The 26,156-nt window shown below is 41.5% G+C and overlaps 1 protein-coding gene across 1 annotated transcript; it reads left to right on the top strand.

Moving 5' to 3' along the window:
- The first annotated feature begins 2,045 nt into the window (after positions 1 to 2,045).
- si:dkey-89b17.4 (zinc finger protein 850) lies at positions 2,046 to 26,115 on the top strand. Its single transcript, XM_020658244.3, has 5 exons — positions 2,046 to 2,242; positions 9,334 to 12,113; positions 12,424 to 13,533; positions 14,684 to 15,543; positions 20,229 to 26,115. The coding sequence occupies exons 2-5, from the start codon at positions 9,544 to 9,546 to the stop codon at positions 20,654 to 20,656; spliced, it is 4,968 nt and encodes a 1,655-aa protein (XP_020513900.1). The 5' UTR covers positions 2,046 to 2,242; positions 9,334 to 9,543; the 3' UTR covers positions 20,657 to 26,115.
- Positions 26,116 to 26,156: the final 41 nt, after the last annotated feature.

A 26,156-nucleotide genomic window follows, 5' to 3' on the forward strand; every position in this document is an offset into this window, starting at 1 on the left:
GTTTAAATTCACAAGACCAGCTTTAACGCAACTTGATAGCCTATTGATGCGATTGACTTTTTCCTAAGCACACATTAACTCCTAAGTCTTGGTTTATTGGTTGGATGTATTGTACCTATATGATGTTTTATTTCTGCTTCAGGAAACAATGAGCTGCTTTACAACTTTTTCTTTTTTTAAAATTCATCTAACATCACAGCAGTGAAAAGGCCACAACATTTAAAAAACAAGGGACACAAATCAATATAAATATAAATGTATAGATTTCAAGATACAGTATTGATAGTTTTGTTAAGTCATCCGATTTTGTCTTAAACCGGAACCGATGAAAGAGGTCAGGGAAAAATTAACAGCAAGAATTGATCAATAATTTTTTTATTGAATATTAAAGGCTTATCCCAAAGAATGGATCTGTAGCAGATGCATTCTGGGCTGGGCCTTACATTTGAATCTTGAGCCCATTCAATCAAAAGATCATAGATATCAAAAATAAAATATATCTATTTATTGACGCAGTAGGTGCAGAGACATGCAGGTGAAAGATCATTAAACGATGATGGGTAGTCTATGGCTAAACCCTGCATTTTCCAGCACAGGATGAACATGTGTACATGTGTCCACCCTCCAGGACATCTTCACAAGGAGGAGCACAGCCAGGACAAACAGGATCATGAGTGATCCCCACCACCCAGGTAACGGACTGTTTACGTGGCTACCCTCTGGCAGGCGCCTTCGACACATCAAGGCGAACACAGAAAGACTCAGGAAGAGCTTCTTTCCTCAGGCCGTCCGGACTGTTAACTCCACTCTCCTCAGTTAAAAACAAAACAGAACTAAACAAAACAGAACTGTGATTACATGATGCACACACACCACACATTCCAATCTGCACATTGCACTTTGACACCCTTTGACACCCTGGACACTTTACACTGTTTACATTAACCTATTTTTTTACATTTTACATTATATTCTATTTTACTGTATATATGTGTACATGTTCATGCTCCATCCAGAGCACTAAGGTCCTCCAACCAGCTGCTCCTGGACGTGCCCAAAACAAGGCTCAAAACTCGGGGCGATCGAGCCTTTTGTGTTGCAGCTCCGACACTTTGGAACAGATTACCATTTAAAATAAGATCTGCTGCCACAACTGAACAGCTCAAGCCATTTTTAAAAACCCATTTCTTTTCCATGGCTTTTACCTCTAGTTGAGTGTTTTTTCCCAGCAGCAGTGTCTACTAGATCTCTTACTATTGTTTTGTGTTTTAATTTAATTTACTTTAACGTGTCTTTATGATGTTTTGGATGTAATGTATTTTGCCTAATTTACTGTACAGCACTTTGGGCCGCCTCAGCTGTTATAAATGTGCTATATAAATAAAGTTGACTTGACTTGACTAGTAATTTGAGTGTTTAGGATAGGATAGGATAGTATAGTACTTTATTGATCCCCAGAGGGGAAATTCGGGTGTTACAGCAGCACAGACAAGGAAGCTCAAAATACACATTAAACAGAATAGATAAGATAAATAAAAATAAAAATAAAAATAAAAACAGGGGTTATATACAAGTACAAAATGAATGATGAAGTTAACTGGGGGGGAATTGAGAATTGAGACAGTTTATCGCATAGCCTTGCGGAACAGTCTTTACATTTCACTGCACATCTGTATGAGCATGTGACAAATAAAAATCTTGAATCTTTAATCTTGTATTTGTGCGTGCAGAATGGAAGTTGATAAAAAAAATGACCTCGGGGGGTGTCATTTGCCCCATCCTGGCACGGCACGGCTCGGCTCATTTTGCAGGCCGAGCAGTTCCAATGCTTTTTAATTAATTAAAAAAAAAAAAAAAAAAAGATCAGACATGCATGTCACAAGAAAAGCACAAAGGAGAAACAGATAGAGCCGCCTGATCATTAAAATTACCGTTCAAAAACAAACAAACCGGTGTTTTCTCTTATTGCTGCTGTTTTTTCCATCCTGCGCATGATGACGCGTCAACGTGTGCGCTCGGTGCTCCGCGCGGCTAGCAGCGGCAGGAAGTCGGCTATGCTGCTGTGGAAGCGGCGGTAACGGTGGGGGGGACGAGCCAAGAACCAAAAGTCGGTGACAGAAGAGGAGGAGGAAAAATAAATAATCATGCCTAATCCGTGAGACCTGCAGTTTTTTTGTTTTTTTATTTACATCGCAACGCCGTGCATCGTTCACGCTGCGTGCGCAAAAGGGCCAACCGAGGGGTAAGTTTGACGCGGAAAACGGTTGAAAATCGCGGTTTTCCATCAAAGGGGGCCGCGGTGTGTTCGTCGAGATCTTTGTGTAGCTCCGGGCTAGCCTCGGAATGCTAACCACTCATGCAGCGGCGTCACATTTTTACTGCAGGAAAGCCTTTATTTACAAGTGGAAATCATTGTTTTTTTCTTAGCGTTGCACTTTCTCATGCACACTCTTGTTTGCGTGTTTTGTTGTTTTGAACTTCCGTTTTTTTACCCTCTTTCTGGCATCGCGGCGGGGGGGTGGGGAGGGAGGGAGAGGGGGGGGTTGCTAACCAGCTAGCCTAGCCTGCTGCTAACATTAGCTCGGCCGAGTCTCTCTTTTTCCGCCTCCATTTCAACAAAATATTGTATTTATCAAAACCTGAATATCACCACGGTAATGCGTAGTTTGGTTTTTTACGTCATTTCCCTGCGCTTGACGCGTCTCCGGGATTTAATTTTAAGGCAGCGGGAATAGCATGCTCGGCTGTGGGGGCTAAAAAACGGAGCTAACCCCGTTAGCATGGGGGGAAAATGGCTCGCTTGCTTGAAAGCCATTTTCCGATGGAGATGGGGTCTCAGTGAAAGTGGGCTTGACTGTGGGTGTTTGTCCCCGCTGTGCTGGTGGCATCATGTCGGATATAACTAGAAAAGTCAGCATTTTTTTTTCTTCCCCCGTGTTACTCTGCACGGCTGACCGGGCTCCCAGTGTCGCTCCTTCGGTTATATTCGGGAGGGGGGGGAGTCGGCCGAAGGAAATGTCGGCCGTGTGTCGGTGAAATGCCGCTTTTGTCCCGATAAATTCATGCTGGGGCTGAACCCAAGCAAGAGGAGACGGGCCAAGGTCAGGGAGCCGTGCTGCGGCTGCAGAGGCTGTTTCTCTGCCAAACCTCGCTGTAGTAAAGGAAAGTAAAATGTAGATGGCAGATTAAGAGTTTTTATGTGGGGTTTGAATTCAAAACAACCCATGTGTGATCAAACCCGGGTTATGTATTCACGGAGGGGTGGGGGAGAGGGGGAACCAGGTTTGAATCTGAGCTACCTCCAGGACCACACACAGAGAAACGCAGCCGACTGTTTTCGTGAAGAAAAAGGGAGCAAGTTTTAATGAACCAGGCTCGTTTTTTTTTTTTTTTTTTTTTTTGAGCGCCGACTCGGTTTGTTTACATTATCTGCAGCTTAGTGGGAAGAAGAAAAAAAAAAGTTGGAAGGAAAAAAACAGAAAAGGGGTTTTTTTTTTTTGATTGGCTGCTGCTGCAGAGAGCAACGATTCAAATCTGTTTATGAATGAGATGCTTCATTTGGGGAAAATCTGTGCTGGATTGTTAATGATAAATGTCCTCAGTGTGATATTGTAGTTTCACAGAAGAAAAAGATGCAGTGCTGGTGGATGGGGAAAATAAATACACATAGACAAAAATGTCAAGTTAAAAGTTATATATGCACTCTGGAAATGTCATAATGTAATCTGATAATTATTTTAATAATCAGTTAATATGAAATAAATGTTGAATATTTATTATTTATTTATTTTTTATTTATTTGTTAGGGACAGTGCATATTTATGAACAGTTGTAACAATTACAGCTGTAAAAATGCCAGATTATAGCAGAAGTGCTATAGTTTCCATCTGTTGTCCCTAGGCAGGTAACAGAGAAAGATAAAATACAAAGGCACAAGTGACACAAGACAATAATCAGGGTTAAAGGTGGTCACAGACTTGGTTTTCTTCTATCCACTGTTTGAGGTGTGTTTTGAAGGTTGCATATGTTTGTGAGTCTCTTATTGTGAGTGGGAGAATATTCCAATATTTAGTTTCTTTGACTGACAGAGCAGTTTGTCTGAATGTAGTGCATCTGTATGAATAGAATAGAATTACTTTATTGATCCCAAACTGGGGACCTCACAGTCTCCTCGGGCTGTGGCCCCTGGTGCCAATCCCACTGGCAGACTTCAGATTATCTGTAAAGTGTTTAAATAGAATAGTTAAAATAAAAGTTTTATTTTAGGAACTGTACTACCTCTCAGTTGGTCACAGACTTAAAATCTACCTGATTGATTCGTTGTTTGAAAAATGAACCAAAGCTATTTAATAGAAATGTTGTTGTTTTTTACGGACAATACCTTGTAAGCGAGGAGATGTTTTTCTGCCAGGTTATATGTTGTAAAGGGTGTCTCACATTCTTCAGTGACTCTGCTGTTTGGTTTCCCTCACGTCAAACATCTGGCCGAGCTCGGCACCTCGTCCGTGTTTATTCTGACCGCTTCTTTACTTTCCTTTATTATCTCTGCTGTTCTTTACATTAATTGTGAGTGCTGCAGATTCATCTGCAATAAGCATCATGTGTTTACATTTTGTCCAACAGTATTTTTTTTTTTTGATTGAGTTGGTGTAAAAATGGACTTGTGTGATTTAAGCAGCAGGAAGTGTTTAAACTTTTTGACAATTAAATAAAAATCAATGATGTAAGTGAGATTGTTAGTAAATATTGAAATGTTTTTTGTAAAGTTTAGCAGTCGAATGGGAAAAAAATTCAAGATCTAGTAAAACAAACTTGAGTTATGTGAGTTACTCTTACTCCATTTTTGAGATTTTCTTTTCTGTGGTCCCATTATAGGTGTGAAGGCTGCTTATTGAAGAACTTCTTTGGGTCCTTTAGAAAAGTGCTAGTGGCACTTGAGAGGATTTTACACTGACAGTGTTTGCAGTGTCTGCTGCACAGACTACACTTTACTGTTCATGACTGTGTTAGTTGTCTTGGTCTAGTCGTCTCTGTAAGGTAGTCCTCAGTCATGTCCTAGTTTGGTAGTCTCAGTCTGGATTGCTCAACTTGTTTGGCTTGGTTATTTAGCTTTAAAAAAAACTGTGCCTTGTAAATTATTATCCAAGTACACTTTGCTTGGTAGTCCTGGTTGAGGAAGGTATTTGTGGGTGGCTGTGGTGGTGGTTGTTGCCTCTGGGCCAATTAGATTCAGCCTGATTAATTCTCAGCTTTTCAGTTTGCTGGGAAGACATGACCTGGTAGTCCTGTCTTGGTCAGAAAGTGTCAGTCTAGTTTCCTCCGTCAAGTAATCTGACTGTTGTCTCGGTCAGGTAACCATGGCCTGATGTTCTATTTGTTGTTGGTTTGTAGTCTTAGCCTGGAAGTCATGGTGGTGTTGGTATGGTGGTTTTGGTCAGGTGTTCTCTGGGCTGGGTCTGGGCTTTGTAGTCTTTGTCAAGCAGTCTAAAATTGATTGCTTTGGTCAGGTGATCTCGCCCTGATCACCTAGTATTTCTTGGTCTGGTGTCTTTGATCTCGTAGCCTAATCACTCTGGACCAAGCACATCAGCCAGGTTTTCTTATCCTTGATAAGGTATAGTCCTGTCTCTGCTTGATGGTCTCATGTTCTAGTTGTCTCAGCCAGGTAATCTCCACCAGGTTGTTTTGCTTCTGTAGTCCTAGCAGTTTCAGATTCACCATTTATATAGGCAAGTTAGTTCATATAGCTAACAGCAACAAGGCAATAAAAAAATAAAAAGGCTTCACACAAGACATCAAGAGCATTATAACTAAGGGCAGTAGAAACGTTAAAAGAGGACTTTTAAAAACCAATAAAGCAAAACATTAAAAAAATCAAAGAAAATAATAAAACCAGCAACATAATTTTTGAACTATGTGCAGATGTTTTTAATCTGAGACATGTTTTGTTCTCTGAAAGAACCCTTATAACTCCCCATGGTATGAGGCAGCCCCTTTTTATGCATCATTTGTGCGACCAACGATCCAGAACTAAAAAAAAATATTTAATTTATCGCAATAACTGAAATAATGAAATTCTGATGTTTTTATTTCAGTGGACTTTTAAATCAAATGGCTAATCATCGCAGTCCTTAAAAAACCTAAAGATCCTTATGTTAATAAAAGTGACTATTGGTGATTGATCGTTCGAATATTGATGTGAAACTCAACAATCGTCTGACACTGTCAAACAGGTGTGTTTAAGTTATGTACATGTTTATATTCCTATCCACTTATACTACTCAACACATAATAAGCTTACTAATAATGGTGAAACCTCACGGCATGGGTTGTTCTTAAGCTCTGCAAATACTTTTACAAGTACATTTAGCTATTCATACTATGTCAACATGAAGCCAAGATTTCAGATAAAAAGCTAAATGCGTTGTCCTGTAAAACTGAAATCTGTATATTTCATTAAATGTTTGTTCTGGCTGTATTTTAGATTAAAAAAAACAAACATTTCTCTTGTATTGTTTTGGCTGTTATGTATTTTTTATAATGTTCTCATTTCCCTCTGAACAAGATGTCACTGAAAAAAATAGAGATTTTAACATTATGAAGCTATGATTATAATTATTATTAGTTGTACACACGTTGAAAACCAATAAGAGGAAGAAAGAAAGCGCCTGTAATTGTACCTGGTCTTATCTTCCTCCCGCTCTCCCACCTGTCACACTGCAGCTCGTCAGCATGTCTGCGTGTGTTCCTCCCCCTCCGCCTCCTCAGCCCCCTAACCCTCCACCATTTTCTTCTCCCGCCAATCAAATCCGCCTCCACACCTTTATTTTCTACTGCTTTCCTTTTTTTCCTCTGTCCTTTTTCATCCTTCGCTTCAAACCCCGAGCAGGCATCCGCCCCTCCCCCACTCCTCCTTTGCCGCTGCCCCCTCTAGCTACCTCAGTAGGTTTCTATTCTCCCTTTGCATTAGATCTTTTTCATTCTTTCATTGTCTTTTTACTTTTCCTCTTTGACTTCCTTCAGATTATTGGGGTATTCTTACAGGCCTTTACCCCCCCCCCCCCCTTAAGTCTCATTAACACGTAGCACAACACACATAGAAACACTCACATATAAAGTAACACAAACACTTTCCAGCCGAATGATTGTGTATCAGTGGTTATTATAGTATACAAGGTGTGCACTGAGTTAAGCAATTTCTTGCAATAACATTTATAAGGTTCAGTCATGAGTTGGTGTTAAAATTCATTTAAAGACCTTGCATGTTTCTGTGGAGTGTGTGTGTTCATGTGAATCCTAGCAAGGTGCATATTAACATGGCTGCCTGCCATAATCTGTGACAGATTACAGATTAGCCTGTTAAAACTGTCACAGGCATCGACTCTTTTTAATCACCTCTGGTCCTTAAGGAGCTATTGATCTGATCCCTGTCTGTGTGTTTTCGCCTGTGTGAACGTGTGGTAATTCATATCTTAAAAACCAAGTAAGAATATACAAATTTCTGACTAAATGACTCAGATGGAGATTGTGGTGTAACATATATTGATATCGGTATCCATCTTGATTTGTTTTCTTTAAAACCCTTCTCCGTAAACTGAATAATGTATTCAATTTTATACCACATAACAGATTTTACTTTGTTAGACCTCTTAGGATCAGTAATACAAAAACACCAGAAAATACTGTGAGGGATATATATTTATATTTGGATAACTATATAATACATATGAAGTTAATCCTGGAGAAGGATACATTTTCTAGTTGAAGACTCCAAACCAGAAATATTTCACGCTACACAGAAAGTCTGTTTAAAATCCTATAGTAAGTAATATAATTCATGCTTAAGTGTTGTAAAAATAGACCTTTTCTATTGCAGGGATAAGCAGAAGACATAAAATTACATATTTGCACAGTCACAGACTCAGTAAAGATGATATAAAACAAAGAACAGAGAATCTGCAACCACAGAAATATGATGATAATGTGGCGTTTCTGATACATTACAGGCAGCTAGTCTTTAATTAATTACCCTGTGTAGTTTGTACGTGTGTGTCAGGTGTACTGCTGAGATAATGTCACTATTTTCCACATCTACCGTCCAGTAGAGGGGGCTGTAGTTGTGATGGAGGCAGCTAATTATTGCCGGTTATTCTTTATCTTTTCACTGTGTCAGCAGGTGCAGCATCCCCTGTTAGAGGGTCACGTGATATCAGGAACAAACAGAAGAGAGTCAATACTAGACCAACAGCAGCCTCACTGTAACTTTCATTCAGACACTTACAGATGGGCTGGCTTCATGCTCTCCATTTTTTATTCTTCAAAACACTCAGCCTTTGAGAATCAAACCAATAAAATAATAGACCAAAGTACCATAATCACCTCATGCTGGTTTTGATGCTCTTTTCCTGTATGACACTTTAAATTTAAAAGGCCCACTTTGTGAAAAGAGCTGAAAATTAGCAAAAACTATAAACTCGGTGCAGCAAGTAAGTTTTATGCTCTGTATAGGGAGTAGGTCATATTGCAATGTCACAGTCAATTAATATGAATGCTACTAATAAATACAACATTTTACAGCTGAATCAGAAATGATCTCGCTGCAACATGCATGAATGATAATTCCTGTAACATTAACTTTATTTAATTATTTAAGTTTAAAAAAATACATTAAAGAATAGACCAATCTCAGCTGTTAGATAACACTGTTTTCACCAAAAGTTGAGTTTACCACAGGGCCTTTAAACACTCATCCTGACCCCTTGTCTCAAGTCTAGAACTGCTTTCTTTTTCCATTCATTTCTTTTCTGTTATAGTGAAAATGACCTCACTTTTAACACTAGCATTACTGTGAGATTAGGCTGCTGTGTGTGTTTGACCATTGATGGAGCAAGTAGGTGGAGACTATAGGGGGGGGGGTTTGTTGATACTGTGGAGGATTTACAGCCTTTCCTCTTTACTCTGTCAACAAAGGTGTGTCATGCATACTGCTGTCTGCTGGTGTTGGGACTACAGCTCCTGCTTTTTTTACAATGTAAAATGAAAAGAATGTTTTCATCTACAGATATTTGATGGACAAGGTAGATGAATATGCAAATCGGCCAGACTATATTACATGCATGCATGAGAACACCTACACCTTTCTTAAAGGGGATGGCTCAGCTGTTAAAAACACAAATAGATCCAAGGGTTGCTTGGATGTCAGAAAAGGTCTGGCAGCTCTTATACAGATTACTGTGGATTTCATTCTTTGGCTACCTGACCAATGGAAACTTCGCTTCCAAAGTTTAAGTTCATCTTTAGCTTACCCTCTCCCTTTTCTTCTTGTCTCCACAGTAATACCTCATTGGCTGGTGTGACCCAGGATTCTGCAGGCCCACCATCTCCCAGGGTGGGCCCCGATAAACTGGACCTCTTGGGGAGAATAAGGCTCCCATGGCTACCCCCAGCTAAAGAGCTAAGCCCCCTCCTCCACCTCCCCTATATCACTGTTCATTGCTTAGATGTGAACAGTGATTCCCTCCAAACGATTTGCTTTAGAGTACTATGGCAATGCATGATATGAGTCGTGCCAAGGGTTTCCCCTGTAAAGAGTGTGATATGGTTTGTCCGAGTACTCCAAGTCTTCTAGAGCATATGAAAGCACATTATCAGCAAGAAGAGACTGGACGTTTTGAGTGTGAACAGTGTGGCAGAATTTACAAGCACGCAGCTAGCCTAGCAAATCATAAAAAGTCACATGAAGTAGGATCCTTCCAGTGTCCGGTTTGTACTCGTACCCTCCCTAATGCTGTGGCTTTGAAGAATCACCTTCGTATCCATACATTGTCCCCTAGTAGTACGCACGCAGAAGAAGAGAGTGAAGAGGTACCCGAAGAAGCAGGCCACGACGAGAGGGACTACAGCCTCGCCCAAGAACTCTCGGACGGGTTTGGGCGTTCTCATTTGAACAATAGTGGTATGGGACATAGTGTCCTACAAAGCCACGAGACAGACGACCACGGAAAAAAAGGCTCCCCTGAATCCGACGACGCTTGGGACAGACCATTCAAGTGTGATCAGTGTGACAGAACCTACCGGCACCACGGTAGCCTGGTGAACCACAAGAAGTGTCACCAGCAAGGAACTTTTAAGTGCTCTGTGTGTTTTAAACAATATAGCAACCTGGCTGCCCTAAATAGCCACGAGAGAACTCACTCCAAGTTCAAGACCCCTGGAGCATCAATGGTGAGCAGCAGCGGTAGCAGCAGCCTCCACGACTCGGAGCGCAGCAGTGGTGCCCAGTCATCCCAGAGTGATGACACGGCATCCTGTTTCTGCCACTTGTGCCAGATAGCGTTGCCGAATAAGGCTGACTTTCAGGAGCACATTCTGTTACACAACTCAGCCACACCCTCTTTAGGACTGCCACGCAGTTTCCCTGGCATCATGCCTCACAATCTGAGTGCGGTTCGATCCCCAGCATACACTCCTGCCCTAGGGGACCCTCTGCCCCTTCCACCCCTGCCAGGTGAGAAAAGAGGTCCCTATGATCCCATAATGGGTCCTCCAGTCAACAACCCCATCTACACATGTGCATATTGTGGCGCTGGACATCCAGATTTGGAAACCTTAAAAGTCCACTATCTGACTCATGATCCCCACCCTGCCTCCCATGGCCAAGACAGCTCAATCCTCAACTCAGACACGCTAAGCTCTGGATCACAGGGTTCTGTGTCCTCGCCTTCAGGAGGCCGTGTGCCCCAGGCCAATTCTCCAGATGATGGAGAGCGGCGCTTTAAGTGCGGAGAATGTGGCAAAAGCTACCGTCATGCAGGAAGCCTGGTCAACCACAAACGCTGCCATCAGACAGGCCACTACCAGTGCACCATTTGTTGTAAGCAGTACCCTCACCTGGCAGCCCTACACAGCCACCTGAGGAGCCACAAGGGGCGTGGCTCCAACCAGTTAAGTAATGACAGCAACGACTGGCTGTCACCAGAGCCTCTAACCCTGGACTCCCAGCAGAGCTACGTTCAGGAAGGCAGTGGTGCCACTACTCCAATATCACTGCCAGGAAATCTTGGTGATGCTGCCCACTTTGTACCAGATGCTGGACACAGCAGTGGGCTTGACTCGCTTGAGTTCCATGATCGCTTTGATGGCAGCTCACTCTCCCAAAGCAACTCTGCACACCGCCAGGCGGACAGACATGTATGTGCAGATTGCGGTGAGATGTATGCAGATGTATCTGGTATCAAGTCACACATGTGTCCCCGCCGTGGCCAGCAGCAACCACAACAGCAGGGCAACATGTCTAACGGTTTTATGGGGAGCATGAATTACCACAGCTCCAGTGGGACTTCGCTCCCTGCCGGTAGCTCTAGCAACCTAAAAGAAGGAAGCAGTCAAAGGCAGTACTCCCAGAGTGGAGGCAAGAGAATGGGGAACAATGACAAAGATGATGATGATGATGGTGAAGTGTATCAGTGCTCAGTGTGTGGTAACCACTATGCCAGCCTCAGAGCCCTAAGAAGCCACCTGCGTAGCCATGCCAACAACCCTACAGCTCCAGGACCTTCCAACCTTGATCAAGAATGGAGGATGATTTGCTCAACATGTGGGCAGAGCTTCTCTAGAAAGCAGGACCTTCTGAATCACCAGCTAGTCCATGGCCCTCAAAGGCCAGACGGACAGCAGCCTGTTATTGGAGGCGGTTCAGCTAATGGTAATGACAAAATGGATGGACGCAACCACATTTGTGTTGACTGTGGCATGTTTTTTGCTGACCGCCACCACCTGATTACCCACCTGTGCCCTGGTAAGAATCGGGGCAGCTCCCTGAGCAAGCAGGGCCTAAATGGAGCAAAAGGGATGTCTGGTGGAGAAGGCGTTGGTGGTGGGGTAGCCGGAGGAAGTCGTGATGTTGGTGGGGATGGACGTAGACCTATGGTTGACCAAAGTGACAAGCCACACAAGTGTGATCAATGTGGACGAGGATACAGACATCCCTGCTCACTCCTTAATCACAAGAAGTCCCATAAAACTGGTGTCTTCCGTTGTTTGGTGTGCCAGAAACGCTACTACAACCTTTTGGCTCTTAAGAACCACCAAAGGACCCACTTTGATCTGAAAAGGTAGGTTCCATTTTCTGAATTTAGAGGTGTGCATGTTTCTTAATCAATGGAGAGCTAATTTATTTTGTTTTAATCAAAATCCACTTAAAATCTATTATTGTTTGCAGAATGCTTGCAAGGGCTGTGATAAAAATTGCACTGAATGAATCTTATGCCAAACAGGTCAAACTGAATAATGACTTTCAGCCCTGTACCAAATATCCCTTTTTTACCAAAGGACCATGTTCAATACTTCTGCTATGCTTACATTGGTTCAAGTTTGTTACCAGAGTCTTAGTGTTTTCTTTATTTCTGCCCGTTCCCTCTGCAGGCACAAGTGCGAAGAATGCGGCAAGGCTTTCAAGATCCAAAAGCAGCTGATCAACCACCTCCGTCTCCATGAGGAGCACCGAGCCAAAGGTCTTGTAAGGACTGGACCCAATGGTTCCCGCTTCCAGCAGGCTGGCCCATCACAATTGCAGACTATGAGAGGAGAGTCATCAAAGAGCCAGGTGATGAGTGTGAAATACAGCCATCAAGGGTTCAAAAAGCCCTACTCTTCAGCTGGAACTTCCAGGCCCCAAAAGTTTGACCCATCTGAAACTGGACGTCGGCCTTTTTCCTGTGAAGAATGTGGAAAAACGTATCGCCATGCAGGAAGCCTGGCTAATCACAAGAACCTTCATAAAATTGGAGAGTATCACTGCAATGTTTGCAACTCAACATACCCAAACAGGCTAGCAATGAAAAACCACCTACGACTCCACTTTGCCCAGAAGAAGCACAACTGCCAAGAGTGTGGCAAGGGCTTTCGTACTCAGAGACAGCTAGCTACCCACACTACAGCTGGCCTGTGCAAGGGTCCGCAGGGGCCAGGGGTTCAGATGGACTTTGAGTGTGATGGCTGCTGTGAAGGCTTTACCACAGCTGATGAGCTTGCAGCCCATGACTGCCCTGCCCAGCACCTGCCATCATCCTCCTCCACCAACAGCTCCACCAACATCAGCATGGAGAGAAGCTCTGTGGACCTGGACTCCGATGAGAGACCCTACGCATGTGACTTGTGCAGCTGTGCCTATAAGCATGCAAGCTCCTTACTAAACCACAAGCACACCCACAAGACAGGCAACTTCCGGTGCAACTTTTGTGACAAGCCCTACACCAACTACATGGCGCTGCGCAACCACATGCGTATCCACACTCAGCGGAAGAAGCACATCTGCCACACGTGTGGGAAAGCCTTCCGTCTGGCCAGGTTCCTCCGTAACCACCAGAAGGTCCATGAGGAAGGTGCCACCCCCTTCGGCTGCCCAACCTGTGGCAAGAGTTTCCAGGGAAGATCTGGTCTGGCCAGGCATCGCTGCGGGGACAACCAGGTAGGCATGGAAGTCAGAAGGAAGGCCACTGCACCCGCGGGAGAGGGCGAGGAGTGTCGGTACACGTGAGTTCTCGTCAGTTGTTTGTGATTCTTCGAAGTTGGAAAAAAAGTAGTGAAGATAAATTTAGGTCTCTACATGTCTATTACAGGTATATGATCTCCAATCCGGCTTCCTTGGGACCATACGCGTGCCGGAATTCGGATTTTTCTGAAGTTTGGACAAATTGAATTAGTGGAGAGACCAGATAAGTCAACCCTGTTTGCTTTCAGTTAGCATATAACACACTTCAGTTTTTTTTTAGCCTACCAACAATCAACTTTTCTTTTCAGATGTTTTGTTTTCATGCTTTGTTTTCTAAGCAAACTTTGACACCGATAAAAGTAGTCTGTAGCATATTGGCAAAGTATTGATGTTGTGTGATCCTGTTATGATTTTAAATTGTAGTCTTTGATTTGTGTGTGTTCTCTTTAGGTGCTAGATACTGGCTAGTTATTAGACTAGAAAATGCAGTTATGTGATGGGCCTTGCATTGTGATGTCTTGGCAACCTGAAATCACAGGGAAGAATAGGAAGTATTTGGAGCTAGCTGCACTGCACATGTCAAGAGGTTAATACTACTTAATGGTCAACCCCACAGCAACTGCAAGCAATTACAGTTTGGCTTGGTAGAGGTTATTATGGCATTTCTGATTGATTTTTCATCATTTCACTCAGATTTCACAAAATTAATCTGAAAGAAAGCTGTGAATGAAGGTTTTTGAAATTGTTTTCTGATGTGAAAGAAGCTGTTAGAAGCTTGTGTTCATTTGTGCAGTGCAGGGAGCAGCAGATACCTCCCATTTCCCTTCATGAATCCCAGTTGTTTGTCCATAGTTTCTCCCATGTCCCTCCCTTTCCCACTCAGCAGTCCCCCCTATGACATGTCTAGAAATCATAACTTTAAATGGTACACCACTTTGTAATAGTCTTTAAAGCTTTAAGCCGGATTTCAGATCATATACCTGTATGTGCAACATCTTAGATGATGAGAATTTAAAATATTCCTTAACTATAAAGAACAAGTGGTCACCAGTAACTGAAATTGACTTGGTAAAGATAGTTTAAAAAAATGTGTAAAATACACTCTTCAGTTGCTAATCTCCAATTTTCTTTCCTTCCATCCCTTCCCCATTGTTTCCTCCCTATTGTTTTTCCTTCTTTGTCTCTGCACAGATGTGATCAATGTGGCCGCTCCTACCGCCATGCCAGCTCCCTCCTTAACCACAAAAACACCCACACTGTCGGCATCTACCACTGCGCCGTGTGCCTGAAGACCTACTCTAACCTGCTTGCCCTGAAGAACCACCGCCGTATCCACTCAGAGACACGGCGCCACCGTTGCCACGACTGTGGCAAGGCTTTCCGTGTTTCGTCCCAGCTCTACAACCACCGACGTGTCCACCAGAAGCAGCGGGAGCTGACCTGCCGGTCCTGCCAAAGAGCCTTTCCTACGCATGCCAGCTTCAGACTCCACATGGAGATTACCCATGGTCAGGCACCGCAGCCCCGCCAGCCCAGACCCCAGCAGCCCCGACCAGGGGGCTCCCAGGAGCTGGGCTGGGGGTCAGGCTTGGACCTCACCTTAATGCAAGAGCAAGGACTCAACCCAAGTAGCATGACCAAAGCCCGCAGCAGAGGGGGCAACAGTGAGGTCATCAAGTCCCATGTCTGCGACCAGTGTGGACGCTCGTACCGCCACGCCAGCTCCCTGCTCAATCACAAGAACAGTCACAAGACTGGGACCTACTTTTGCAACTCCTGCCAGAAGGAGTTCCCCAACCTGATGTCCCTCAAGAACCACCGACGGATCCACACTGAGCCCAAACGTTACCAGTGCCCCGACTGCGGCAAGTCGTTCCGGGTGTCCACACAACTCATCTGCCATCGACGCATCCACACCAAGGAGAAACCGTTCTCCTGCCAGCAGTGCGACAAACACTTCTCTTCCAAGTCCAACCTGAGGCACCACATGAAGGTGCACTGGAGCTCCACGGCGCCCCCTCCCATGGCCATGGGTGCGCCCAACTTCCTGGGTATGCCTGGCGGCCCCTTCATTTGAGCTAAGGGATGAGGGAGGGGGGTGTGGTTGAGACATGGGATGGGGGAGGGGGGGAAGTCAAATGCCAAGGTTTCCGGAATTGCCAAAACGTAGCTTTTCCTTCTGCTCACCCTTCTCTTCCTCATTTTCATGTGTGTCTGTAGTGTGTGTGAAGAACAGGGCTCTTAGACTCATAAACACAGAGCAGGAGGGAGAGCACAAAATGGATGCTACACACACACACACACACACACACACACACACACACACGCACACACACACACAGAAAATGGAGAATGTGCGTATACACACACACCTCCAGAGGCTTCATTGCAGACATTCTCACAAGGCTGTGGTTGTAGACCTGTCTGACTGTCGTACACAGACTGACTGACAGGCAGACAGACAGACATGGACTGAACACAAACATGTTGCAGTTTGTTATAAACTACATGAACTTCACTACACCTGCCTTACTCACTGCTGCATGTCGCCTGTAAAGCTCTGTGAACCTGCGGACCTTTGATGCCTCACACAGCTGCAGAGACTGAGCTGATAACAGACTGTTTGTTGGAGCTCGTACACACTTAAGAGTCCAGCTGTAGAGACTTAAGCTTGACAGAGTGTCAGCAGAGCTGCTGTGAGGGTCCAGATAAAGGCGTGAGGAAGTCGAATGCTTGTTTTCCAGTAATGAGCCATCTTGTTCATTTCAATCCTGGGAGCTGATTGGTCCTGTGCTGCAGTTGGTTTCCTGTTTCTCGCCTCCATCCTCGTTCAAGGGGAGTTTGTCTTGATGGAATCTTCTCTCGAGGCCTTTGTCACAATGTTTTTAAAATCATATTATGACCGAGTAGGTCTAAAGAAGGTTCAAACTGTTTTTATTTATGTGTGACCAACATGTAGTGGATGTTCTGGTAAAGAGAGAGGTGTGGTTTATTTTTCCTTTTTGTACCTTTTTGGTGTGGCAGGAGACGGCAAGTACCTCTGGGAGCTGTTAGGGCTGTAGGCAGGATGCTAAAGTCCAGTTTAAGTGTGTTTTGCAATGTTTATATTCTGGTAGCTTCATAAACAGAAAACTTCTGGTCGCCTTGTTCGCACACAGGTTCAGCAGCGGTAGTGAAAACGTACGAGTTAGTTAAAGGATAAAACTCGAATGAACATCCTTTGCTTACAGTTCAATGCCAACTGTCAAATCCCTGAGTAACATGCTTTGACGAATCAACGTCTGTCGTAAAGGGTCTTGAGTGTTCAATCTCAACTCGAGCCCCGTACCCATTTGCTTTAGTCAGGGCCTCAACACATGGTCTTTTAAATTGCTATTGATTTGCTGTTTCACATTTGAAAACCAATTTTTAAGACTGACTTTCTTAGACAGTCATTTGTAATGATGTCCTTGAAGTACTTTGGATCTAGCCAAGAAACTGAAAACACAACTGAGTCGATTCATTCCCGTAAAGGAGACGAGTTGAAAGCTCTAGTAAAAGAAAAATTGTGATGCAGAGATTTTGAAAGTGCTGCTCCAGAAATCACAAAAAACATGTTAGGTTTTAAGACACATGCTGAAGAAGTGGTCACACCAAAATCAAAGGGAAACAAGGGAACTTGACGCCGCAATAATCCCAGAATAAAGTTTGAAAAATTGTGGGGGTAGTGATTGGTACATCTGCAAAACTTAAAAGTCTCAACCCCTTTTTTTCCTGCTTCATGAGGGGTACGCTTCCCATCAACCATTTCCATCACTTCTGCTGTCCGTTAGAATCTGTGTGTTAGAACAAGGCGAGAATCCTAGTTTTGCTGTGTAGATTTCCTGTCTCAGCATCCATCTCTGTCTCAAACACGCTGCTGAAAGCGGCTGCGGGGCCTAAAAAAGGAGAAAGAAACCACGATGACCAGTAAACACAGGAGGAGTAAAGGGAGGGAGAGTTGTATATTGATGGGTTCTGTTCTGTTTGATCCTGTATCGTATTGTATTCTGACTGTATTCTCTACAGAACCTCTTTTATAAGGAGAAAAGATGACACATCATTGTAGTAATGCATTTATTTATATTATTACTATTAACACTTGTAATGGACGGCGCTAGTCTTTAGGATGTGTGAGTTTAGAGCTGTGTTGATGTAACCTCCCCCTTTTGCCCTCAATGCCCCTCTTCCGTGGAGACGACCATTTGAGACTCTGTGAACATTTAGGAACTGTACACGATGGAACGTGTTTTTCTTGCCTTTAACCAAGTGATGTTGTGACGGTTTTACCCAGTCGAGCCTTCCCATCATCCCTCTCTTCCATATTTATCTCCACTGAGTTTGACCCCACCTTTGGCCCCCTCGTCTTCGCCCCCCCCCCCTTCCTGTTTCACAAAATCTCTCGTTGAAAAGGGACGACTCAGTGATCCTCCTCTTTACTCGGAGTGCATTAAGTCCTCATCATTTGAACCTTTTTTATGTTACACTTTTATGGTAACCTCTTGTATTTATTGGTGTTATTTTTTTTCCTTATATTTAATTGCGTTTTTATGACTATTTGGAAGCCTCTGTGTGTGTTTAAAACCACAGTTTGTCAGCGTTTTCAGGAGCACTGGTGCTAGTTGAAAAAAAAAATGAAAAAAAAAGAAGAGATAAAAAGTCAAAGCCGTGCAGTGACCGTCAAGTGCTGTAGGAGTCGATGTGATCTTGATCTAGAACACAGAAGTAATAACTGTACATTCTCTACCTTTACTTTTGCATTTTCCTCCTCCACGATGTTTGACTTTGGTTTCTGAGTGCACACTTTCCCGCCTGCATTTCAAGTAGATGTTAGAGAGAAGAAGATGAAGAAAAGATTGGTTTGGAACAAATATAACCCCCTTTTTTGTTTTGTTTTTAAGTTCTAACATTTTGTTTCCATGCATATATATGTAATGCTTACTATACACTTTTATAAACTATGTTTTGATAATTCATTTCTTAACAGAAAAAACTTGTCCATATACTATAACCCTTACTGCTGAGTACTGAAAATAAATAGCTGAAAACAAAACACAGTGGAGGTCAGTGTTTTTAATCCATGCTCCCAACACGTTGTTCTTCTTTACACTCACAGGTCACAGGTTAAGGACCAATGCTGGAATTGATTGATCGATTGGTTTCCTTTTTTAAAGTTCTTATGTTAGTACAAGAATTCAATGTCATTGTTTGCTTTGTTTTAATTAAAGTCGGGCATTTTCAGCATTTTATCTTTCAGGAGTTTGTCACATGACCAGGAAGTCATTATTAATTAAGAGACAAACTTATCGATTTAGCAAACTGTTTAAAAAGTCAGAACAACGAGCTCCACCTTTACCTGCTGCAACATTTAAGAGATGAACACGTTAATGCACTAATCAAAGTCATATTTATTTATTTATGTTTATCAGAGGAGTACTTACACTTATTATCATGCTTTCATATTTATATATTTATGTTGTTGTGGGCTTAATTATTGAATCAGTGATCTTAAGAAGGACTTGATTTGATTGAAAATGCCAAATAATTTTCATCTGTTTTGTAAATAATTAAAAACATCACCAAATAATTTTATATTTACATGATCTAAATTACATAAGTTATTTCAGGTCAGAATAATTATATTAAAAATGTCACACATTAATAAAAAAATAAAGAAAACTAATTTCAATATTGGATTTAAAATTATTAAAACATTTTCAGGTTTTATTTAATTTTAAACGCTACATTAAAATTAACTATTAATTCAAGTTTATCAATGCTACATTTTTCATACTTGTAAAGTAAACTTGATATAATGTTTATAATCTATATTATCAGATTACTGTTGTCACATCTATATCGTCACCTTTATTTGACCTCAGCATGGAACAAACACACCTAATGATTGATGCTCGATGTGTTCATTAGTTTAGTGTTGCAGCAGGTCAAGGTGAGTCTGTAAGTGTTCTATTTGTTTCTCAACAAAGCTGGATCTCAATCGTTGATCGTACACTCCTTTATTTTCATTTGAACAAAGTCTGAATCTGTTAAGAAACTGAAGCAGTTTGATATATTCTAAAAGTGAGAAAGTAGCAAAGGATGAAAAAGAATCAAGTACATGACAAGTAGCTGAAAAGGTATCACTAAGGTAGTTTAAGGTAGTGTACTTTATGACTTTATAACTTAAACATTATTGTGTTTAACTTGAAAACACAAGAATGTCAGGCTTACAAAAAGTTCCTCTGACCCAAAATCCCAGTCCTGTGTTCTCAGATGAAGGTTTGTGTTTGAGAAGAAGTAAAGGTGTGAGTGAGGATTCATCTACTCAGGTTTTATAAATGATGTTTCTGTTAGCACACAAACAGATTTCTGTGATGATGATTTTTATTTATTAATATAACCATGATGTTTTTTTTAATGTATTTTTTTCTTTGTAAAAAAAATGTAATGTCTTGTTTTCCTATGAGTCTGTTTGTCTTGAAACATGAAGTTGCAGACCTCAGCGATTCTCCATAAACAAAGTGGACTTGTCCTGACGGACTCAGGAGGTTTGCAGGTGGACGCTGCAGTCCTAGTTAAAGGGGGGTCTTTATTTTTAGACCCTGCTGTCAATCATGTGTCACATCAGTTCTGAATCAGTTCCCTGCTTTCGTAACAGTTCACCTCAGTGCACTTCATTCAATCCGAACCCCTAAACTCTGGTGTTTGTCTCCCTCAGATCTGAGTCCGGTGGGTTCAACCGACAGCTCCAGGAGCTTCGTCTGCAATCAGTGTGGACGCTCGTACCGCCACGCCAGCTCCCTGCTCAACCACAAGAACAGCCACAAGACGGGGACCTACTTCTGCCACGCCTGCCAGAAGGAGTTCCCCAACCTGATGTCACTCAAGAACCACCGACGGATCCACACAGAGCCCAAACGCTACCAGTGCCCCGACTGCGGCAAGTCGTTCCGGGTGTCCACGGCTCTCATCTGCCACCGCCGCATCCACACCAAGGAGAAGCCGTTCACCTGCCAGCAGTGCGACAAAAGTTTCTCGTCTCGGTCCAACCTGAGGCACCACATGAAGGTGCACTGGAGGGGTCCGCCGTTGTCCAGAGGGAGGCCCTCCGCTTTCCTCACCGTCCCCTCCAGATCTTTCATATAAACGTCCGACCTTTTTTCTGCCTTTTGTCCAGCTTCTGGAACACAGCGGAGAGGGTTTGGTCTGTTGAGGGGTTTGAATCTTGGAACCAATTGAAGGTCTGCCAGTAAACCAGAACACCTTTTATCGAATTTAAATCCAGCAGATGTACATGACTGAACTACTTCACCTGAAAATCACAGCTCTCAATCCACTAGCTTTGAATGTCCCTCTTTCTCCCAGAAGGTCGTAGAGTTTCAGACTGAGACGAGTTCATTTACGACTTAATGAAACACGAGGATCATGTTGGTCAAATCTCGACCCAACATGGAAACGCCATGGCAACGCTCAACCCTACAAGACAAGATTTCCAACTACACACTTTCAGAACAATTATAGACAATGGTTTACAAAGTCAAATATTTTAATAGTACAAAATTATTTTAGAGTCAAAAAGATGTTTTTAGTGTTGGTTAATTTTTCCTTCAAACTTTCTGAAAAGATTTAAACCCTCACATCGTTTCTTTGTCTCTAAAATACGATGATGAAACCGTCTCCAGCAGCGATCCTCTCTCCGTTGACCTGAAACATCGAAACTAAAGCTCTCCTTCAATGGATTGTAAATACCTTGTTTGATCGCTTTCATTTTTTTCTATATTGACACTTATCAGGTCACTTCCTGAACATTTTTATACAGCAACAGGAAATGGACCTCATTGTTAGTAAAAATGAACTAGAATCAGTATCAGAACAGTGAGACAACATCCTGACCTTCACAGAAGTCACTTGACTCCGCCTCTTCCTGCTAAAGCTACAGGTAGCAGCAGGAAAGGTTAATATTCCATATGCAGATTTGTTTTGACAGGAATCCATTTCAACTATAGGTTTAAATACAAAGATCAATATATCAAATGTAAGGCTAATTTGGCAAGAATCTGTGATTATTTCTGGTGGTTGTATCAGGTTGGTGTCACTCCTGAAAGAGGTCTTTTTCTTTACGTTTTTTTTTTTTAAAATCCCGTTTAATTTGGCTTTTTCATCTTTTATATTAAGCAGAAGACTTAAATATAAAAAGCTGTGATTACATGAGATGGAGAAAAAGAGCAAGAGGAGTAAACGATGCGTTCAGGAGCTAACCTATCAGATGGATTTCAGAGGAACTGTCTGATTGGTGACATGGCTGTTTCTCTCTGATGAACTAAAGAACAAAAAGTCATCACAGCGTTTCTTTTTCTGACGTTAAAATCTTTCAAAACAACTGGAAGAGATCCAGCAGTGAAACCTGGAGGACTTATACGTGGACATACAGAAGGATATTTCACATTTTAGCGCTTCGGAGGACAAAAACTGCATTGTCCTCGTCTTTTGAGATGAGATGGTTTTCCATGATGCTCTAATGTCAGGACAAAAACTGTTAACTTCAGCTGAACCTGAAGAAATCGAAACCTATGAACTCGTAAAGTTTGACATCCATCCTCTCTTTCTCTGAGGGGGTGTTGAGGTCAGAATCTGTGGACGTCTTTTTATAAACTCAAGGTCGAAATGGACGCACGCCATGGGGGACGTTTATGGACGATCGCGGTCGCGGTTCTTCACGGAGAGTTTTAGTTTCACGTTTGAACCGGCAGCTGTCGGACAGTGAGACCTCATAACTGGATCAACACATTTCTGTCGCTCTTCAGTCCGAGTCAAGAGTGTTTTTCACTTCAGCACTAATGTCTCCTATGGAAGTCCATTAATGCCCCGAGGAGAAAAAACATCTACCGTTTAATGGTCTTTTATTGTTGGAATCTAACATTTGTAGAATATTTTCCCATCAATAGTTGGGATAATAATTGGCATTTATTCAATTTAAATCTAAAATATTAACTCTGATCAACTCGGGGCGCAGGTGGCCCAGTGGTTGGTGCACGTTTACCCTTTGATTGGGAGGACATCTGTGAGTTATAATCTTTAATTATAAGTAAAAACTGAGATGATAAATAAGAATATCTTAATTATTAGTTTCTCATAATTGAAGGAAGGATGTGCGACATTTTACAGCAGAAATCCAGATATCATCTGTAAATTTCTCTCTGAGTCATGACTGTCTGCAACGAGTGAGAAGCTCGAGTCCCACCAGCTGTGTTGTTGTCGGAGCCGTGTTAACATCATGTTTTCATGGAGAATCAAGTCGGTAGATTTTTTCTTCTCCTGGTGTTAATGGGCTTTTATAACCAGCGGTTAATCTTCTATACGTCATTTTAATGTCATTGCTTTTTTTTTTTTATCTTTAGCACTTGATGGATTTCTTTAAATGAAAAAGCTGACGTCGGGAGCCGTGAAGCTTTGTCTCTGAAGAAACTCACCAAACTCAGACTTCTTCCCCTTGTTTGTTTCTGTGCATTTAGTTAGATTTGTTTCGGGGATGTTTGTACGTTCTTACTCTGTGCCTGATGACTTATATACATAGTTAGAGGGTCGTGGTACCGACTAAAGACAGTGTAGTATTGAAAAGTAATGATGTGATGATAACTGTTGATGTCTTCTGCTGTCACTTTGTCACAACCTGCAGGAGAACACGTTCGTAAAAGGTGATCAAACTAGATGTGTGTGGTCTCTATAGTTCAGGCCTGGTATATTATCTGACATGTTGTTGAAAAAGATACTGCAGAATCTGTTACGGCCATTTTGTAACCTTTCCTTAAACCGAAATATCTACAGCTCTGTGCGTTCATTAAAGACGCCACACCCCCACCCCGACCCCACCGCCCAATTATCATGTAGCCTCTCAGAATCATCAACAGTCGCCACACAAAGATGTGAGTCTGTTAATTATACGATTGTTTTGTTGAATTGTTTTTTCACAATATTTAGATTTGTCTACAAAGATAAATTATGACCTAATAACTCCGATTTACAACTTTATTAAAATGACCAGATAAGACACTTTAATTATAAACTCATAACTCTATAAATGGATCTTTTAATTATGAGAATTGTGCAATTTATACATGGCAATATTCACAAATTTGTGTTTTTCCTTAGTGAGCTGTCATTTTAAAAAATGTTTCACTGTGATGTTTTCTCTTGATTGTGTTCTTGGAATGAATTGGCGACCTTTTAGTTTCAAGAAAACATAATTAAACGAAAAAAAGAGATTCTGTAAGCATGACAACGTTTTCTAGTAATTGTTCCCCTGATTAGATGAGAACGGCCTCTCCTTGAGAGATCTATGAGTCAGTATTCTCAAACCTCCGATGAGAATGAGACAACCGTCATATTTCAGAACATTATCTAACTCACGGTGAGTATCGTGCAATTATGAGACATATTTTTCATGATCACAAGATTATTAAATAATGAGAAGATGAAAAAATCATAACGATAAGAAAAAAAAAGATATTATACTTACAGTCAAATGGTTTCCACAATAAAAGTTTTTAATAAGAGACATATTTTCTCAAACTCTGGAAATTCTTTTTCTTAATCAAGAGAAATTAAGTCAAGTTTCTCAAAGATTGACAACATCTGCTTTGAATAATTTTCTTTTCTCGTACTTGTGACATCTGGATCTCAATATTAGAAAAAAACATAAAACAAGATTCATATTTTTTATGGTTGAGATTGTTTCCTTATTATAATGAACATCTTTTTTGTGATTGTGAGAAATGTCCAGGTCTTCATGAGAAACCGTGATCATAATTGATAAAGGATGTTTTTGTAACAGTGTTGTCTTTTAATCCAAATAACTATGAGATGATAAAAGTTATCTTGATTACAAGAAAAGACATGACTATCTTAAACAAAATTCAAGACGAGATATTATGAGAGTATTTTTGTGAATTGTCTCCCCATAACAGTTTTTTAAAGGTCACATATTACGCAAAATACACTTCACTTTTCAAACACTGATATGAGTCCCTAAACTGTCTACGAACCCCTCCAATTATTAGAAAAGTCAATCCTCTCTGTCTTCTGCCTGCTCCACTTTTAAGAAAATGTGTGCTCAAACAGGCCGTTTGGAGATTTTCCCTTCGTGACATCACAAAGGGCAGTAACCCCTCCCCCAGGTGGGTGACACTCCCACAGCTAGGTGTTTGTTCTGCCCTCTGAGTCTGCCTTCTCACTGTAAACAATAGGACATGGAGCGAGAAAGCCCGAGCCACATCCTCTTCCAGAGAGGGGGTGGGTCAGACACAACTCATTTGCATTTAAAGGTACAGACACATAAACAGCCTGTTCTGAGCAGGGCTGAAATAGAGGGGTTTATAGACATGATCAAATACAGGATCAGAGTGGATTTAGATCAAGAAACTTCACAGACATGTTTTAGGGAGCTCTGAGACTCATTTACACTTGTTAAAAAGGAGGATAATATGTGACCTTTAAGTCATAATTCTCATTATTTTTACGACATTATGAATTGTTTTCATTGTGAAAAAGATCTCATTCAGATCTGAGTCTTTGTCATTTTGAGATTTATTTTCTCAGTATTAGAAATTTCTGATTTGTAGTTTATGTGATGTTGAGATACAAAGTCACAAACCAGGGAATATCTCTGGTTACTGTTATTGATATTTCCTGAGAGCTTCGACTTTGATCCTTTTCGGACACGTAATGAAGTTAAAGTTAGTCGACATGATGGACCTGTTCACAGAATTACAAAAGCATTTTTCTTCTTGCCACAAGGTATATTTGATGAGAGTGAATATCAAATTTGCTTTAGGTCAATCTTTGTCCGTGTGCACGTCTATAATTTCTTATCCTTTCATGTGGGGATGCAAAATGGCGCATTACAGAGTGAGTTGTAAAAGTGTAGCAGTAGGCTCTTGGTGCTGTTTGCTTAGACGATGTTTTGTCACTGTACCTCTGTATTATAACCTCTGTATGAGTTTTATATACAAATAACTGTAGATGACATTTATTTCTATTGTTATAAAATGATGTTTATGAGAGCGTTGACTCACGAGCAGATGTCAGTGCGAATAATCACATAATCTAAACCTCCCATCATCAATTCCATAAATAAATTAAACACTCCACACGTGTTTTTATTCTCTTTCTTCTGTTACTGTTTCTAATGGAGCTTAAAATTCAATCAATCCCAGAAAAAAAAGAGTGTGAGCTCTGAATTTATTCGACTACATTTTTGCTTATTGAAAGAAGACATAAACTGGATTTGAATAGTTAATTAAAATAAACAAACAAATTATACAAAGTATTATATGTCAAAATATTAAAGATAAATAATTCAATCAATTTATTTCTAGTTATACATAATGCACCTTTACTTACTTCCACCAGAAAATAAGATGGCACCCTTCTTCACCCTCAACACCTCTAAGAACTCCAAAGGGTTTCTCCTTCTTATTTTTCTGCAACTTTCACTAAAGTGTAACGAAATACCTACAAGCTGATGGGACAATGTTTCTGCTGTTTGTTTGCTTCTCTCACTTTGTTCTGCTTCTGTTTTTATAAATAAATTCTGTTTCTACACAGTCTGCTGCCTCTGCTGAATAACTTAAATTATTAATTAAATTAT

The sequence above is a fragment of the Labrus bergylta genome, chromosome 16 (genome assembly GCF_963930695.1).
Source record: "Labrus bergylta chromosome 16, fLabBer1.1, whole genome shotgun sequence".
Classification (NCBI taxonomy): domain Eukaryota; kingdom Metazoa; phylum Chordata; class Actinopteri; order Labriformes; family Labridae; genus Labrus; species Labrus bergylta.